This window comes from Littorina saxatilis, linkage group LG16 (assembly GCF_037325665.1).
Source record: "Littorina saxatilis isolate snail1 linkage group LG16, US_GU_Lsax_2.0, whole genome shotgun sequence".
Taxonomy (NCBI): Eukaryota; Metazoa; Mollusca; class Gastropoda; order Littorinimorpha; family Littorinidae; genus Littorina; species Littorina saxatilis.
Genome location: NC_090260.1, coordinates 20,520,500 through 20,537,999, shown reverse-complemented (window position 1 = coordinate 20,537,999; position 17,500 = coordinate 20,520,500). Strand labels below are relative to the sequence as shown.

At 40.9% G+C, this 17,500-nt stretch overlaps 1 protein-coding gene across 1 annotated transcript in view; it reads left to right on the top strand.

Annotated features, from left to right (window-relative positions):
- Positions 1-3,636, top strand: part of LOC138951330 (serine/threonine-protein phosphatase 6 regulatory ankyrin repeat subunit B-like) — a 6,966-nt gene extending 3,330 nt beyond the window's left edge. Inside the window, exons 3-4 of the mRNA XM_070322952.1 lie at positions 1-222; positions 709-3,636. The exon at positions 1-222 is cut by the window's left edge and continues 17 nt beyond it. Coding sequence (XP_070179053.1) covers positions 1-222; positions 709-3,636 — 3,150 coding nt within the window. The remainder of the gene's footprint in view (positions 223-708) is intronic.
- The last annotated feature ends 13,864 nt before the right edge of the window (positions 3,637-17,500 follow it).

Below are 17,500 nucleotides of genomic sequence, written 5' to 3'. Positions count from 1 at the left end.
ATCAACCGTGAAGCCAGCCTGTTTACATCTACTCCAGCCTACAGGGACGCCTTGCAGCTACTGGAAGACAGCGGACTGCTCTTCATCACAGGACCTGCCGACAGCGGTAAGACATCCATCGCCACGGCCTTACTCCGTCACTACCAGCAGCAGGACAGGACGCCCCTCGTTCTTCACCACTACGAGGAGTTCAGACATCACGTGGGAGGGGACCGCAGGCAGGTAATCCTGTTGGACGACATTTTTGGGGATGAAGAGTTTATATATAAACGGTATAAGAAATGGTCGCAAGCACTTACGATTTTGAGAGTGTTCTGCGAGCAGAAAAAATGCATTGCTATCATTACCATTCGTGATACTGTCATCACTGAACTCAAAGAAAAATGCAACTTTGAAGAAAAGTTTTCAGATTCGCTCGTCTTAGACTTAAGAAAATCAGATGCATTGTCGGCAACTGAAAAAAGTAATCTGCTTGAGAAACACGTCCACAAAGCAGGAAAGACGCTGACAGAATCGACTTTACAGGATATTCTTGTGGTTGACACGAGCAAACATATGTTCCCAAAATGTTGCAGAGATTTCGTTCAAAGTGTTGAAACAAATGTATCGCTGAAGGACATATTCACATATGGAACTTCAGTCATGTCAGCATCATATTTTGAACGGAATGCTCGAGCGCTTGTTGACGAATTAATGAACGCGGTCCAGGCTGGTGACGAGGACAGTCTTCGTGACTTGCTTCACCGCGGAGTCAGCGCCATGTCTGAGGACGACGATGGGAACCTTCCCCTGCACCAGGCCAGCAAGTCTGGCAACGTGGAGGTTGCGAAAATCCTTGTGGCTTGCAACGCAGATGTTAATGCGGTAGATTTCCAGATGCATACGGCCCTGCATTATGCCAGTTCTATGGGACATAAGGATGTTGTTTGTTTGTTGCTGAAGAAAGGAGCTGACATCAATGTTGCAGAGAAGGATGGCTGGACTGCAGTTCACCTTGCTGCAAGCAAAGGGCATACTGGCATCCTTGAGTTACTGATTACAAATAATGCAACGCAGTCAAACAATGCAGTCAATTTACCAACACTAACTGGTGACACTCCACTGCATGTTGCGTGCACATCAAGGCAGCTTGGCACTGTCAAGATGCTGCTGCAAAGTGGGGCTGATCCTCATGCTTCTGACCAAGATGGAAAAACACCTCTACACGCTGCCTGTTTTCATGGCTGTATTGATATGGCATATGTCTTGATTCAGCATGGAGCTAGCTTAGAAGCAAAAGACAAGCTTGCCAAGACGGCACTGTATACAGCTTGTGAAGAGGGGCACGCGGACTTGGTCCAGTTTCTGATTAAGAAAGGGGCAGCTACAGATGTGAAGGCAAAGTTCGATTTACACAGCTTTATTTTAAAGTGCGCAAAAAAGAACCTTGCTGAGCCCATAGTGTCACACATGTTTGAAGACGATAAAGATGAGGAGGATGAGCCAGAATATCATACCGCCCTAGAACTGTCATGCATCAAAGGTCATGACAAGGTGGTGTCTGTACTTCTTGATGCTGGTGCTGATGTTGAGGCAGAGGCTGAAGACAAACTTCGCCCACTGCACGGTGCATGTGTGATGGGCCATGACAAGGTGGTGTCTGTACTTCTTGATGCTGGTGCTGATGTTGAGGCAGAGGCTGAAGACAAACTCCGCCCACTGCACTTTGCATGTATGATGGGCCATGACAAGGTGGTGTCTATACTTCTTAATGGCGGTGCTGATATTGAGTCAGAGGATAAAGTCAAATTCCGCCCACTGCACGCTGCATGTTTTATGGGCCATGACAAGGTGGTGTCTGTACTTCTAGATGCTGGTGCTGATGTTGAGTCAGAGGATAAAGACAAAATCCGCCCACTGCACTGGGCATGTGAGAGAGGTGACTGTGTGTCAGCCAGGATGTTGCTTGAGCGTGGCGCCCTGCTTGAAGCAAGAAATGGTGATGGTAAAACTCCTCTCAACACGGCGTGCTATGGAGGTCACAGGGAACTCACACTCATGTTACTTGACCATGGTGCGGATATTCAAACTGCAGACAATCTGGGTAATAGTCCACTACACAGCGCCTGTCATGAAGGGCACACTGATGTAGCCTTGATGTTGACCAACAGAGCCTTGAACATAGACAAAACAGACTCAGCTGGGGAAACAGCGTTATACAAAGCATGCTTGCAGGGAAAGGTGGACACTGTCAAGATGTTGCTGGATAAAGGCGCTGACCTACACATTGCAAACAAAGACGGTATCACACCCTTACACACAGCATGTTGGATCGGACACACTGACACAGCACTGATATTGATCAACAGTGGTGTTACCATTCATACAACAGACACAGCTGGGAATACTGCTCTGCTCAAAGCATGCTGGCAGGGAAAGGTGGACACTGTAAAGATGTTGCTGGAGAAAGGAGCTAACCCACACATTGCTACAGTACTTGGAAGAATACCTCTCCATGCTGCTTGTGTCAATGGACACACTGAAACGGCGCTGATGTTGATCAATAATGGTGCTGACAAGCAACATGCAGACACAGCTGGGAATACTGCTCTGCTCAAAGCATGCTGGCAGGGAAAGGTGGACACAGTACAGATGTTGTTGGATAAAGGAGCTGACCCACACATCGCAAAAGGGGATGGCACAACACCTCTACACACTGCTTGTTACGAAGAACACACTGAAATAGCACTCATGTTGATCAATAAAGGTGTGGACATAAACAAAACAGACACGGAAGGGGTCACAGCTATATACGAAGCTTGCAGTGAGGGAAAGTTGGACACTGTCAAGTTGTTGCTGGAGAAAGGAGCTGACCCACAGATTGCAAATGAAGATGGAAGTACACCGCTCCACGCTGCTTGTTACGATGGACACACTGAGATAGCACTCATGTTGATCAATAAAGGTGTGGACATAAACAAAACAGACAGATCTGGAAAAACTGCTCTTTACAAAGCATGTTGGAAGGGACAGCTTGACACTGTGAAGATGTTACTGGAGAAAGGTGCTGACCCGCACATTGCAGAGAGGAATGGTAGAACACCTCTGCACAGTGCTTGTTACGGAGGACACACTGATATAGCACTGATGCTGATCAATAAAGGTGTGGACATCGACAAAACAGACCCAGAAGGGGAAACAGCCTTGTGCGAAGCATGCAGTCAGGGAAAGACAGACATGGTCAAGCTCTTGCTGGAAAAAGGAGCTGACCCACACATTGCTACAGGGGATGGAAGAACACCTCTACACACTGCTTGTTACGATGGACACTATGATATAGCACTGATACTGATCAACAGTGGTGCTGACATTGATACAAGAGACGAAAATGGAGAAACTGCTCTGATCCAAGCATGCTGTCAGGAAAATATGGACATTGTCGAGCTGTTGCTGGAGAAAGGTGTTGATAGCAATATCGCATCCACACATGGCCTGACACCGCTGCACATAGCTTGCAGTCAAAACCACGAGTCTGTAGTCAAGCTGCTGTTGTCTTGGGGAGTCAACACCAGAGCTAAAGATGAGAAAGGTCAAACAGCAGGGGAACTTGCGAGAGAAAATCAATTCCATAATATAACTGATCTTTTCGAATCGTGAATGGTTGAAGAAAGAGACCGATCAAAGAAATGCTTGATTTCTTAAAACCAAAATTGCAGTGAAGATGTACAGGCTTGAGAAGGTGAAGAAAATACTGCAAGTGATGCTTATGCGCTTAACCTAGCTGTAAAACTGATACTGTTCTTTTGTCTGTTTTATTTCTGCCCAGATTTGTATTGCCATCACAGTGCAAAAGAAGTCTGGGTGAGGAACACATTGCAGAAAGAATCTTGGGTTTTGACATTTCCTTGAGATTTTTGTGCTCCTGTATTATCTTTGATAATCACAAATGCTACTTCCGTCGTCTTTACGTGGATGATATTGATGTTACCTTTAGCAGTACCTACGATTCTGTACACCAACCAGGGGTCTGGCCTGGCGTTTCAGTAACTTTAAAGAGATACTGTTAATCTGACCACTGGGAAGACTTTCTGGCAAGTGCTTGTACGTATACAAATCTGAGGAGCCGACTATACCTGAATCTAGATGCAAATGGCATGATTTGCTTCAAAACGCACCAAAATTAATTATAAATTAATTGATTAAATCAAAGTGGGTGAATGCATTTCAGGGCGTTGCTTCTTATTGGAAGTAACCAAACCAAACCAAGCACTCACTTAGAGTGCTTTTGTGAATTCTACGACAATTAGTTTAAGGGTTTAAAACACTTGCTTCTGTTTCAATTCAATGGTATTTGAGCAGTTGAGCCGCTTGAATCAGATGCAAACCATAAACACCGATTGCAACACAGTGAATGATTATTTTTAATACACATGGTTTCAGAAGTGATAGCCATCATATCACGTGCACACTACATAAATAACTCAGTGAAACGGGGTCGGCCCGCTATTGCGCGGGTCTGCTATTGCGCGGGTCCGCTATTGCGCGGGTCTGCTATTGCGCGGGTCTGCTATTGCGCGGGTCCGCTATTGGAAGGTCCGCTATTGCGCGACCTAAGAAGCGGAATAGTTGCCGCAATGTGACGGGGCCTACCGTGCACTCCCCAGACTCCCCCTTCCCCAGGAATGTACAACAGCCGGGTCTGCACGCGGCGCGCAGGCAGCAAAAAATCCAGACTTCAGATTTGATTTACGAACTGTGTAAAATCTACACAACACTAACCCTTGTAAACTTTATTAGCTATCAGGGATACATAAAGTAGCACAATCGAGTACTTAAACAAGCCAGTCTGTTGCCAGTAATGACAAAATTCCGAGTTTAAATGTGGTGACAGTGTTCATTTGATGACACTCAACCATGCATACATTTTGTAATTGATCTATTGATACGCAACTTATTCATGTAACCAGCACAGTCATGCACATGTGAATGGAAGTCTCGAAAATGAGAATATTCAATACAAAGTGCGCCAAAAACACATAAGTTTCAAAGCATAGTCTGGAGACACCCACCATTCATGTGCCAACCACGCGCTGGGTGCAGCTGACCACGCCGTTCCGTGGGGGTGTTACTGATTTCTTGGAAAATCCACTTTCTGTTGTACTTGCACTTTCTCATTGGAGAGTAAGGTATTGAAGAACAATAACAATTAAGTAGAAGTGCAATGCCAAGGCACTGCATACTCCCCTCGAAGGACAAATTATCTCTCTCTCTCTCTCTCTCTCTCTCTCTCTCTCTCTCTCTCTCTCTCTCTCTCTCTCTCTCTCTTCTCTATCTCTCCCCATCTCTCTCTCTTTCTGCCTCTCTTTGTCTCTCTCTCTCTCTTTCTCTCTCTGTCTCTCTGTCTCTCTCTTTCTTACAGAAAAAAACAAGTCGTGGAAGGCGACATTACTACATTTAGTCAAGCTGTGGAACTCACAGAATGAAACTGAACGCACTGCATTTTTTCACAATGACCGTAGTCCGCCGCTCTTGCAAAAGGCAGTAAAATTAACGAGCCTGTTTAGCGCGGTAGTGGTTTGCTGCATAGCACGCTTTTCTGTACCTCTCTTCGTTTAATTTTTCTGAGCGTGATTTAAACCAAACATATCACATCTATATATGTTTTTGGAATCAGGAACCGACAAAATGACATTGTTTTATTAGCAAGCTCTGTGGTGGTTGCTTTATTGTTTAAGGTAAAGGTTTTATTTTGTTTGTTTAAGAATTAAGTTTTTTATGTAATATGTTTTTTTGTTGTTTTTTTCATAATGAGTTAGAGAACAGGTGTTCTTGGTTTTCTTTTGTTCAGGTCTTTGGAAAATGCGAAAAGTGACTAGCATTTACTCATGCATTATTTTTGTTATTCCAAGTTACTTTTTTAATGTAATATGTTTTTTTCTTTTTTTTTCATAATGAGGTAGAGAACAGGTGTTCTTGGTTTCTTTTGTCCAGGTCGTTGGAAAATGCGAAAAGTGACTAGCATTTACTCATGCATTATTTTTGTTATTCCAACTTACTTTAGTTCGGGGTTTTTTCTTTGAGAAGACGAAAGATGATTTCAGGATGCCAGTGACTGTTCTGAATTTATTTTTAAGATTGGAATAAATGCAATGTCAACATTTTGTTTGTCAGTTTATTTGTTGGTATTATATTATGACCACCTGAGATTTATAAGGTAGTATTTCTGAGCTCGATGCTTTGAATGTTGGGATTGCAAAAGTAATTTTGTGGAATAAGACACGGTTCTTTTCCCCTTTCTGTGACACCTCTTTATTTTCTTTTGTTGTTTAATAATATACATGAAACCGACTTGGAACACGTTTGAATGATTGTCAGCACAGTATTCCCTAGGCTGCGTCTCTTGGCTGTGGGTATTTTTGTTACACTGTGAGAGATTGGTTGAATGACAACATTTTAATAGTCATCGCGCAATAACGGACCCGCGCAATAGCGGACCCGCGCAATAGCAAACCCGCGCAATAGCAGACCCACGCAATAGCAGACCCGCGCAATAGCGGACCCGCGCAATAGCGGACCCACGCAATAGCGGACCCACGCAATAGACTACCATTAAGAGTTCAAAGACAGGTGTTGTTTTTGTACATTTGCTATTAGCTTTGCACAATGATAGTAATATAATCGATATATTTATTCTGTGTATTTTGACAAACCCAATTAATGAGAAATGTTGACATGTTCTTTCTGATCCCTTCTTGTAAAAAGAAGCATTTTATGTGCTTACAATGACAGTGTACAGCTGTATTTGTTTGAAATATACGAGTGTTCACAATAGTGTATGCTAATGTCATTTTTTCTGTGTTTATTGCAGTTGTTTGGTTTTTATGTGACTAACTTTATGTACAAAGCTAATGTATAGATTCCTGTACAGCCATAAATCAACTATGTATATGCTTATGTTACTGATCCGTTAGACCTAACAGGGGCACATTTGTGACCAAAGAAATGTGTCGTTTTTATTTTGCTAACCATCTGCACTATTTTTGAATTGTTGATATTTTTTGTTCTGAGTAGTTTAAATGTTGATGATTAGTTTAGGATCTTATTTAATCTTTTTTGCGTGGTCAAATGTGTTTAATATAAATGACAGATACCTACTTTGGTGTGTAGATGATCGTGTTAATAACAACAGGTATTTCAAGACTCACACTTAGGATGAGAGTATTTTTTCACTTGGACATACAGAAACCGTACAGGCTGACAGAGAGGAACTTATTCATTTGCTGAATTAAGTTGGCAGACTGACATAGCTGTCCAGTATGGAATCAGTTCAGAAAACACACACACAAAGCAGCCAGATTATTATCAGGAGACTCTGTGTAATGTGTAGTGCTAGGAGAGTCTGTGTAATGCGTAGTGCTAGGCCGTCCATAAACAATCAGTTCAGAAAACACACACACAAAGCAGCCAGATTATTATCAGGAGACTCTGTGTAATACGTAGTGTTAGGCCGTTCAGAAACAAAACAGCTTGACGTTCAGGTGTTCTCCAATATTATTTCCACACTACGAAGGTTTATTGATTTTCAAACAAGCTTCTGGCCTGGTTGACCCTCTTCATTTTTCAAGGCGTTGATGGGTTGACTACAGGCATAAAAAAACAAAAACAAAACTTTGATTTTATTGAAGGCAGAGAATCAAAACGATACACACAATTCTAGGATTTGATGACCTTGAGATATGACACAATTATTGTTGACCTTTGGCAAATGGTCATGGTGGGGTTAAAGTTTGGGTAGACAATTGGGAAAAAAACAATTTGTTCAGATTGTTTTGGAAGTAGAGCTTCCTGCACGTCCAGGATTTGATGACTTCCCCATGTGAGGCAAGCGGGGTTGATCCTTGTTGAATTCCAAAGTCATAGCGAGGAAATGTTTTCGTGACAAGAATGGAAAATAATCATTTTGTCTGATGTTTTTGAGGTAGAGCTTTGATATTTGACACTTTATTTGATGACCTCCAAAAATGAGGCAAGCTTGGTTGACTAGTTGAATTCCAAGGTCACCGCGGGGTCAGATAATGAATTGTTTTTGGAAAGTTATTATTTTCTCAAATTTTTTTTTTAAACTTTAGGTTTGAAACTTCATCCACTTAGGAGGATTGGTTACTGCCATTGGCTCTAAACACGAATCAAGTCTAGCTGCTCCGGGTCAGATTTGAAGAGAAGCAGTTTATTTGTTTCTTATTCATTTTTCATATGATAAAGGTGAGTCATACTGTAAGGAAGATGCCTTTCACAATTGCTTCTTTGCTACTTTTGTTAATGGAGTAGATTATTCTAGTGACAGAATACACCTATACACTCATTGTAAATAAATGATAGTATGTATGCTGTCTGTATGTGTTTCTTCGCCGAGCTTTTCATGCTCAATGCCAGTTGTTTTGTTGCTTGATAAGAAATAATAAAATGCCATTTTCTGGTGTATTTCTTATTGCTCCATTATTTGAATATGGACACAATTCTGTGTATCATTTCTTTTCATTGATGAAACTTTATTTTTTGCAAAACCAAGAGTTACCCAATCTTGGTAGTTGTTCGATTCAAACATTGATAGGCTTTCATTTGAAATTTCAAGCTCATCGTCCCAGATTGATACCAGATCAAATCGACTAGTGGGTCGCCATTGTGATGAATATGAAGATAATGAGAAATATTCACATTTTCTGTTTTTGTTGTTGTTGTATTCTTCGATTTTATGTAAAATAGCTTTATATTCGCTGACAGTTGACAGCTGTATTGCAACTTTACTTTTGAAAAATAAAATCTTCTTTAAATAGTGCATGGACCTGTATTTTTTATTTTGTACAATCATGTGATTTTTTGTGTGAGAATAGTGTGTTCTGCGGATAAGATGTCAATTGATGTAACAATTAATGTTCTATGTGTATATATTGATGTTTGCCTATTGTACATCACGGATACGTTATGATGCTTACAACAATTTTTTTATTTTTTTTATTTGCTAGCTCTGTGCCTTATATAAAATGACCCAAAACACACTTTCAAGTTGATGAATGATATGCTCTCTTAATGTTTGTTCCACCTACCTTTTTGTGGTCGATGCCAATGTGTTGATGTGTGATGAAAAATGTGTTAATGCAGTGTGTGTACCCATTTAACGTTGTTCATTATGTTAATATAAAGCCGCTCCTCTTTTCATTTCTTATTCTGATTTTAACATTTGTATGACGTAATATGATTTAAACTTAAGTTACTCTACACATTTGCACAGAGTTGATTTATGCATTGACACTTTCATTTAATATGTCGATGTTATCATTAAAGATTGATACCTAACTTATTGTAGAGTAGCCAGTGTAACAAAACAAATGTAAAGATGATGACGAGAAATGAAAACATTCTCTGTTCTGTCATTTCTGGGGAACAGTGTACATTTGTATTGTTACTTCACTATTTGAATATATATACGCCTCCTGTCAATAGTGTATGAACTATGTGTTAATCCCTTTTTATGTTAATAGTGAGAATAACCTGTTTTCTGGACAAGATGTAAATTGATGCAAGAATGATTGTATTGTGCTTATCTTGGGTTGTTTGTCTTCTGGACATCACGTGTGAATTCATAATGTTTGTCTTCTGGACATCACGTGTGAATTCATAATGTTTGTCTTATTTTGCTGGTTCTCTGCTTTCGCTTTTCAGCGTTTTAATCCAAATGTTGATGATTGGTTTTGACTTTTCTTTTTCTTATCACTGCTCACAGATTTGAAGAATTGTAGCTTCGTTGCTTTTTTTCTTTTTCCTTCCCTTTTGTTTTGTTTTGAGGACAGTATAATCCTGACTCAATTTACAAAACAATTTTGACAATGATGTGTTGGAAGGATAATGTATTCTGCATCTCTGTTTTATGTCGATTTATGCTGATATGCTGACTGTACTGATGATGATAGAAATCTTGATGCAGGTTTCATGTTTATGTCATACGTTTTTCTGTATTATTTTAATAAAGATGAATGTTCGTGTAGTAGCTTTCCTTCTTAATGGTAACGATTTTTCTCATAATTGTTTAAATTAAGATTTGCTAAGAAAGTCTGACCTGGAGTTTGATATTTTTGTCTCTTCACCAGTGATTTTTTCAGAGACTATTTCTGAGCAGCTGTTAAAGTAGGAGACGGTATAAAATATCTACAACACTCAGATTCCACAACATTGTGTATTAATCATTGTTATTGAAAAAACTATCCTGCTTCATGAGTGAAAATTTCGAGTTTAGGTTTCTATATTTCCAAAACATTCAATACCTGACGTTACAATACTGGCAATTGTACAAATGTTTTTTTTATCCTATTGTTTAAATACCACACGACTAATCAAATCCTGAAAATTTGAGCTGAAATGCTGCTCTTATCTCACAGAAAGAAACAGATGATGTTGGTGATAGTCTGCTTTTGCACTGCTTGTTATTACGTGTATCTTGTTTGATGAAATTAAACCTGATTGTTCAACTTGGTGCATTATGGATGCGGAACATTATGCTTTGAATACGTTTTTATTGTCTTTGAAGGTCGTTTTTGTTGTTGTTGTTTTTTGTTTTTTTGTTTGTGCTGCTTCGTTTCAGCAATTATTTCAAAAAAAGTACTGTAGTGTTGTTGTTGTGTTTTGATTAAAAAGTAAACGATTTTGGGAAGATAAGGAATTTAAGTTGAGATTACTGTTTAAACCGTTTTGTATTACAGAGGGAAAATGTGACACTAACCAAATGATGTCAAAGGAACAACAAATCAAATCACATTTGAGTTCAAACAGATCAAAGGAAATATTTTTGGCGGGATTGTCTTTCGAGGGTTGTAGATTGGGAGTGGGGGGGATGATGGGGTGATTTGTGGCTAAGCCAGATTATATAAGATAATGTTATTGTAATTACGTATATGTTTTTGTTTTCCCATTCTTGGTTACCACAATAACATCCAAACAGCTATAATTAAAGGGTGTTTTAAAGATTATGATTTTGTTTGCCCATTTGGCATGTGTTGCTTTCTTTTTCTTTTCATTAAAAAGAGCAGATTTAAAAAAAATGTTTTTATAAAAGTTCTTGTATTATTAAAGAATGTCGGATTTTTTTACTCTTTTATTTTATTTAATTTATTGTTATTAAAAAACAAGTCGCGTAAGGCGAAAATACAATATTTAGTCAAGTAGCTGCCATTTTTCAGCAAGACCGTATACTCGTAGCATCGTCAGTCCACCGCTCATGGCAAAGGCAGTGAAATTGACAAGAAGAGCGGGGTAGTAGTTGCGCTAAGAAGGATAGCACGCTTTTCTGTACCTCTCTTTGTTTTAACTTTCTGAGCGTGTTTTTAATCCAAACATATCATATCTATATGGTTTTGGAATCAAGAACCGACAAGGAATAAGATGAAAGTGTTTTCAAATTGATTTGGACAATTTAATTTTAATAATAATTTTTATATATTTAATTTTCAGAGCTTGTTTTTAATCCGAATATAACATATTTATATGTTTTTGGAATCAGCAAATGATGGAGAATAAGATAAACGTAAATTTGGATCGTTTTATAAATTTTTATTTTTTTTTACAATTTTCCGATTTTTAATGACCAAAGTCATTAATTAATTTTTAAGCCACCAAGCTGAAATGCAATACCGAACCCCGGGCTTCGTCGAAGATCACTTGACCAAAATTTCAACCAATTTGGTTGAAAAATGAGGGCGTGACAGTGCCGCCTCAACTTTCACGAAAAGCCGGATATGACGTCATCAAAGACATTTATCAAAAAAATGAAAAAAAAGTTCGGGGATTTCATACCCAGGAACTCTCATGTCAAATTTAATAAAGATCGGTCCAGTAGTTTAGTCTGAATCGCTCTACACACACACACACACACACACACGCACACACACACACACACACGCACAGACAGACACACATACACCACGACCCTCGTTTCGATTCCCCCTCGATGTTAAAATATTTAGTCAAAACTTGACTAAATATAAAAAGACAAGATTTCACTATAAAAAATTCAATTGCACATTATTTGCCTTGTGTAATTGAACTTGAAACTACCATCAGTAGCCTTTACCCCAAAACGAAATACCTTGGTATACCCTTCGGATACTACAAGGATAAGTCATCGTGTGTCCAGTGACTTAAGTGAATTTAGAAAGGTGATTGTTTAGTCTGCTGATCTTTTGAATAATCCGTTCTTCAGAAAATCGATAATTGTATTGCTTGATTTGATGAGAGGTTGATATTTTGATTGTGACATGTTAGATGAAAATAGTACTCTTATGAATTACTGGCCAATATTATCCTTTGCTTTTCTAATAAATATTATGCTTATAAGCATCTTCAGAGTCAGTTTGTTTGTCTATTTGTCAGTTGCTTCCCATTTATGTGGCTTTGACTCTCTTCAGGTACTGTTTTAATACATGAGAACTGTGGCAGTACATATTGCAGTGTTCAAAAGATCAAACATAGATTTACATTATTATTTTACTGGAAGTTCATCTGAAACGTTGACAAAAGTCCCATCTTTTGGGCGTCACCGGACACAGAAAAGAATACTTAACTGAAAATTGTGTTCCTCTATATTTCCAATTCACATTCGCTTCCACATCGGGATTATTTTGCCGTCTTCCCTTTGAAGCATCTTCCTACTTACTTGATACAATAAGAAACGAGATGAGCCACTTTATGAACATTCATATGAGGACTGTACTGGCAATCTGAGAGAATATACTCATAATCGCACGTATGTAATTGTCAATGATTTCAAAATCATTATTAAGGCAGGTCTTAATTCAGACCTAAGTCTACTTCGCGAAGACTTCGTGAAGTGTTTTTACCGACAATCAGTGTTATCTAAAGGTCCCTGCGGCCAGTGTCGACTTCCCACACTTAATTTGAGGCTTTAGGCTGGTGAGTGGTTGGTGTTTTTACCGACAGTCAGTGTTATCTAAAGGTCCCTGCGGCCAGTGTCGACTTCCCACACTTAATTTGAGGCTTTAGGCTGGTGAGTGGTTGGTGTTTTTACCGACAGTCAGTGTTATCTAAAGGTCCCTGCGGCCAGTGTCGACTTCCCACACTTAATTTGAGGCTTTAGGCTGGTGAGTGGTTGGTGTTTTTACCGACAGTCAGTGTTATCTAAAGGTCCCTGCGGCCAGTGTCGACTTCCCACACTTAATTTGAGGCTTTAGGCTGGTGAGTGGTTGGTGTTTTTACCGACAGTCAGTGTTATCTAAAGGTCCCTGCGGCCAGTGTCGACTTCCCACACTTAATTTGAGGCTTTAGGCTGGTGAGTGGTTGGTGTTTTTACCGACAGTCAGTGTTATCTAAAGGTCCCTGCGGCCAGTGTCGACTTCCCACACTTAATTTGAGGCTTTAGGCTGGTGAGTGGTTGGTGTTTTTACCGACAGTCAGTGTTATCTAAAGGTCCCTGCGGCCAGTGTCGACTTCCCACACTTAATTTGAGGCTTTAGGCTGGTGAGTGGTTGGTGTTTTTACCGACAGTCAGTGTTATCTAAAGGTCCCTGCGGCCAGTGTCGACTTCCCACACTTAATTTGAGGCTTTAGGCTGGTGAGTGGTTGGTGTTTTTACCGACAGTCAGTGTTATCTAAAGGTCCCTGCGGCCAGTGTCGACTTCCCACACTTCATTTGAGGCTTTAGGCTGGTGAGTGGTTGGTGTTTTTACCGACAGTCAGTGTTATCTAAAGGTCCCTGCGGCCAGTGTCGACTTCCCACACTTAATTTGAGGCTTTAGGCTGGTGAGTGGTTGGTGTTTTTACCGACAGTCAGTGTTATCTAAAGGTCCCTGCGGCCAGTGTCGACTTCCCACACTTCATTTGAGGCTTTAGGCTGGTGAGTGGTTGTTGTTTTTACCGACAGGCAGTGTTATCTAAAGGTCCCTGCGGCCAGTGTCGACTTCCCACACTTAATTCCAGGCTTTAGGCTGGTGAGTGGTTGGTGTTTTTACCGACAGTCAGTGTTATCTAAAGGTCCCTGCGGCCAGTGTCGACTTCCCACACTTAATTTGAGGCTTTAGGCTGGTGAGTGGTTGGTGTTTTTACCGACAGTCAGTGTTATCTAAAGGTCCCTGCGGCCAGTGTCGACTTCCCACACTTCATTTGAGGCTTTAGGCTGGTGAGTGGTTGGTGTTTTTACCGACAGTCAGTGTTATCTAAAGGTCCCTGCGGCCAGTGTCGACTTCCCACACTTCATTTGAGGCTTTAGGCTGGTGAGTGGTTGGTGTTTTTACCGACAGTCAGTGTTATCTAAAGGTCCCTGCGGCCAGTGTCGACTTCCCACACTTAATTTGAGGCTTTAGGCTGGTGAGTGGTTGGTGTTTTTACCGACAGTCAGTGTTATCTAAAGGTCCCTGCGGCCAGTGTCGACTTCCCACACTTAATCTGAGGCTTTAGGCTGGTGAGTTGTCGGTGTTTTTAATCGTCCCCAAAACCTCTATGGCTGTCTAGAACCGATGCAAATTTGTTTCATTTCTCAGTTTATGCTGGTAAGTGACAAAAAAACACCCACCAGAAGAGTAAACACACCGGGGGATAGAGTACTATCTGTCCATTACTAAGATGAAACACTGCATTAAAAGAAACGGTTTTGGCCTGTGACGTCTCAAAATTACAGGTCGCTTAGACTGTCTTAGTTGGTTTCTTGATCACAAGATAGACTTTAGGGTGAAGTTGATGTTGTTGTGCGGTGTGGTGACGGTGGTGGGAGTTTAAGTGTGTCTGTGTGTGTCTGGGTGTGTGTATGTGTGTGTCAGTGTGTGTGTCAGTATGTGTGTGTGTGTCAGCCTGTGTCAGTGTGTGTGTGTGTGTGTGTTAGTGTAAGTGTGTGTGTGTGTCAGTGTGTGTGTGTGTCAGTGTGTGTGTGTCAGTGTGTATGTGTGTGTGTGTGTCAGTGTGTATGTGTATGTGTGTGTGTCAGTGTGTATGTGCATGTGTGTGTGTGTGTCAGTGTGTATGTGTGTGTGTGTCAGTGTATGTGTGTGTGAGTGTGTGTGTCAGTGTGTGTGTGTCAGTGTGTGTGTGTCAGTGTGTGTGTGTGTGTGTGTGTGTGTGTGTGTCAGTATATGTGTGTGTGTGTCCACATTCTCTTCCCCTTCAATGTGTGAGGGATCACGCTGACCTCATACACCAACACAGAAACTGTCCCTCACTGCTACAACCCCCGCCCCCTACATCGCCACTCCCACAGACAGCTGCAGGGTCTGGAACCAACAGACTCTCCTTCCTAGCCACAAGCGCTCGGCCTTCACCTTCTTCGCCCCCCTCTATCCCCTGGCCTCTCCCCCCTCCCCACCCCCACCCCCCCCCTGATCACTCACTACATTTGAATTAACATCTTCCCTTCGTGAAAAGCGACACAGTCGCCATCTTTAACCAAGGGTAATACACGAATTCCCGAAATAACTGTGTCGGGTGTGTATGGGTTGTGTAAAACTGAATACCTTGCTTTTAGCGAGACAAACAATCCAAGTGCCAATCACCAGTGAGGGTGGAAAGGCGTCCGCCCCGTGATCGGGAGGTCGTGGGTTCGAACCCCGGCCGGGTCATACCTAAGACTTTAAAATTGGCAATCTAGTGGCTGCTCCGCCTGGCGTCCGGCATTATGGGGTTAGTGCTAGGACTGGTTGGTCCGGTGTCAGAATAATGTGACTGGGTGAGACATGAAGCCTGTGCTGCGACTTCTGTCTTGTGTGTGGCGCACGTTATATGTCAAAGCAGCACCGCCCTGATATGGCCCTTCGTGGTCGGCTGGGCGTTAAGCAAACAAACAAACAAACAAACAAACAAACAAACAAACCAGTGAGGGTCGTGTATGAAACACGTGGCCAAGGAGCACATGTAGAATGTTTGTCTCACTAAAAGCAAGGGGGGTCACTGTTTCACAACCAATACAAATCAGACACAGTTATTTCCGCACATCGTCTTTTGACCAAACAACTTGACACAAATCAAGAACGATAATCATGGGTGTCTTCATACATACGGGAAAAGAACTGGTTACTTCCCTTTTTACTAAACTTCAAACCATTGCTTGTACACTGTTTCTCAAAACAAGAAATGAGATTTCTGAACACAATTAATGCAACAGCCAGTAAGAATCTAAAATAAAACCTGCACTGGGTTTTTTTATCAGTGGCGTGACAGTGGAAGAACTTAACAGACGTTCACTGCATCATTTGCCAACCAAGCTGACCACACACTCGGGGTTTTATATTCTTATTATGATATGTGCGGCACAAGAATTTATCATGGTCCTCCTCTCTTTATTTTAGTTATGAACCCCTCCCCCCTCCCTCCACACCTCCACCCCAATTTCGTGGATACAATGCGCTCTTCCTACCCCACCCCATCCAACGCTTCATAGAGTAAGCAACCACAGTACCAAAACAAGCATCACAAAACAAAGCAAATCGACAAAATAACATAATTATGCTTGCACACACAAACACTCGTTTACTGTGACACTTCACACATACGGGCAAACGCTGGTATATTGTAACCTTGCAGCTCCAAGGTACGTAACACAGAGAATATCCACAACTAGAAGCGCCAGGTGCTCGATGAGATTATACGTCACACATAGGTCACACAACTAGAAACACCAAGTGCTCGATGAGATTGTACGTCACACATAGGTCACACAACTAGAAACACCAAGTGCTCGATGAGATTGTACGTCAAACATAGGTCACACATCGGGATATAAGGCTTTGAACTTCGGAATTTCCTTTGTCTGTATGAAGGGATAAACGTAAGCACTGATATTAGCTCCCCTTGGCGGCACTCAGAGGTCACAAGATGAACGTTGGTCACTATGACGGCTTACTAGTGCCAAAACCTCATAATTGTAATTATCAAGGGACAATTAGTAATTTTCCCTTGATAATTACCATTTTCACGTGTTAATTACTAATTTTCCCGGGATAATTACTAACTTTCACCTGTTAATTACTAATTTTTAGTTTTGGCTCACTTCCTGACGGATTGCTAGTGCCAAAACTAAAAATTAGTCATTTTCACGTGAAAATTAGTAACTAGCAGGTGAAAACAGCAACTGACAGCGTTAATTAGTAATTATCACGTGATAATGGGTAACCCCAGGTTTTGGCACTTGTAAGCCGTCACAGGGCTTACTAGTGCCAAAACCTCATAATTGTAATTAACACGTGAAAATTACTAATTTTCCCTTGATAATTACCATTTTCACGTGTTAATTACTAATTTTCCCGGGAAAATGACTAACTTTCACCTGGTAATTACTAATTTTTAGGTTTGGCTCACTTCCTGACGGATTTCTAGTGCCAAAACTAAAAATTAGTCATTTTCCCGTGAAAATTACTAATTATCCCGTGAAAATGAGTAACTAACGAGTGAAAACAGTAACTGACAGCGTTAATTAGTAATTATCACGTGATAATGGGTATAACCTCAGGTTTTGGCACTAGTAAGCCGTCAT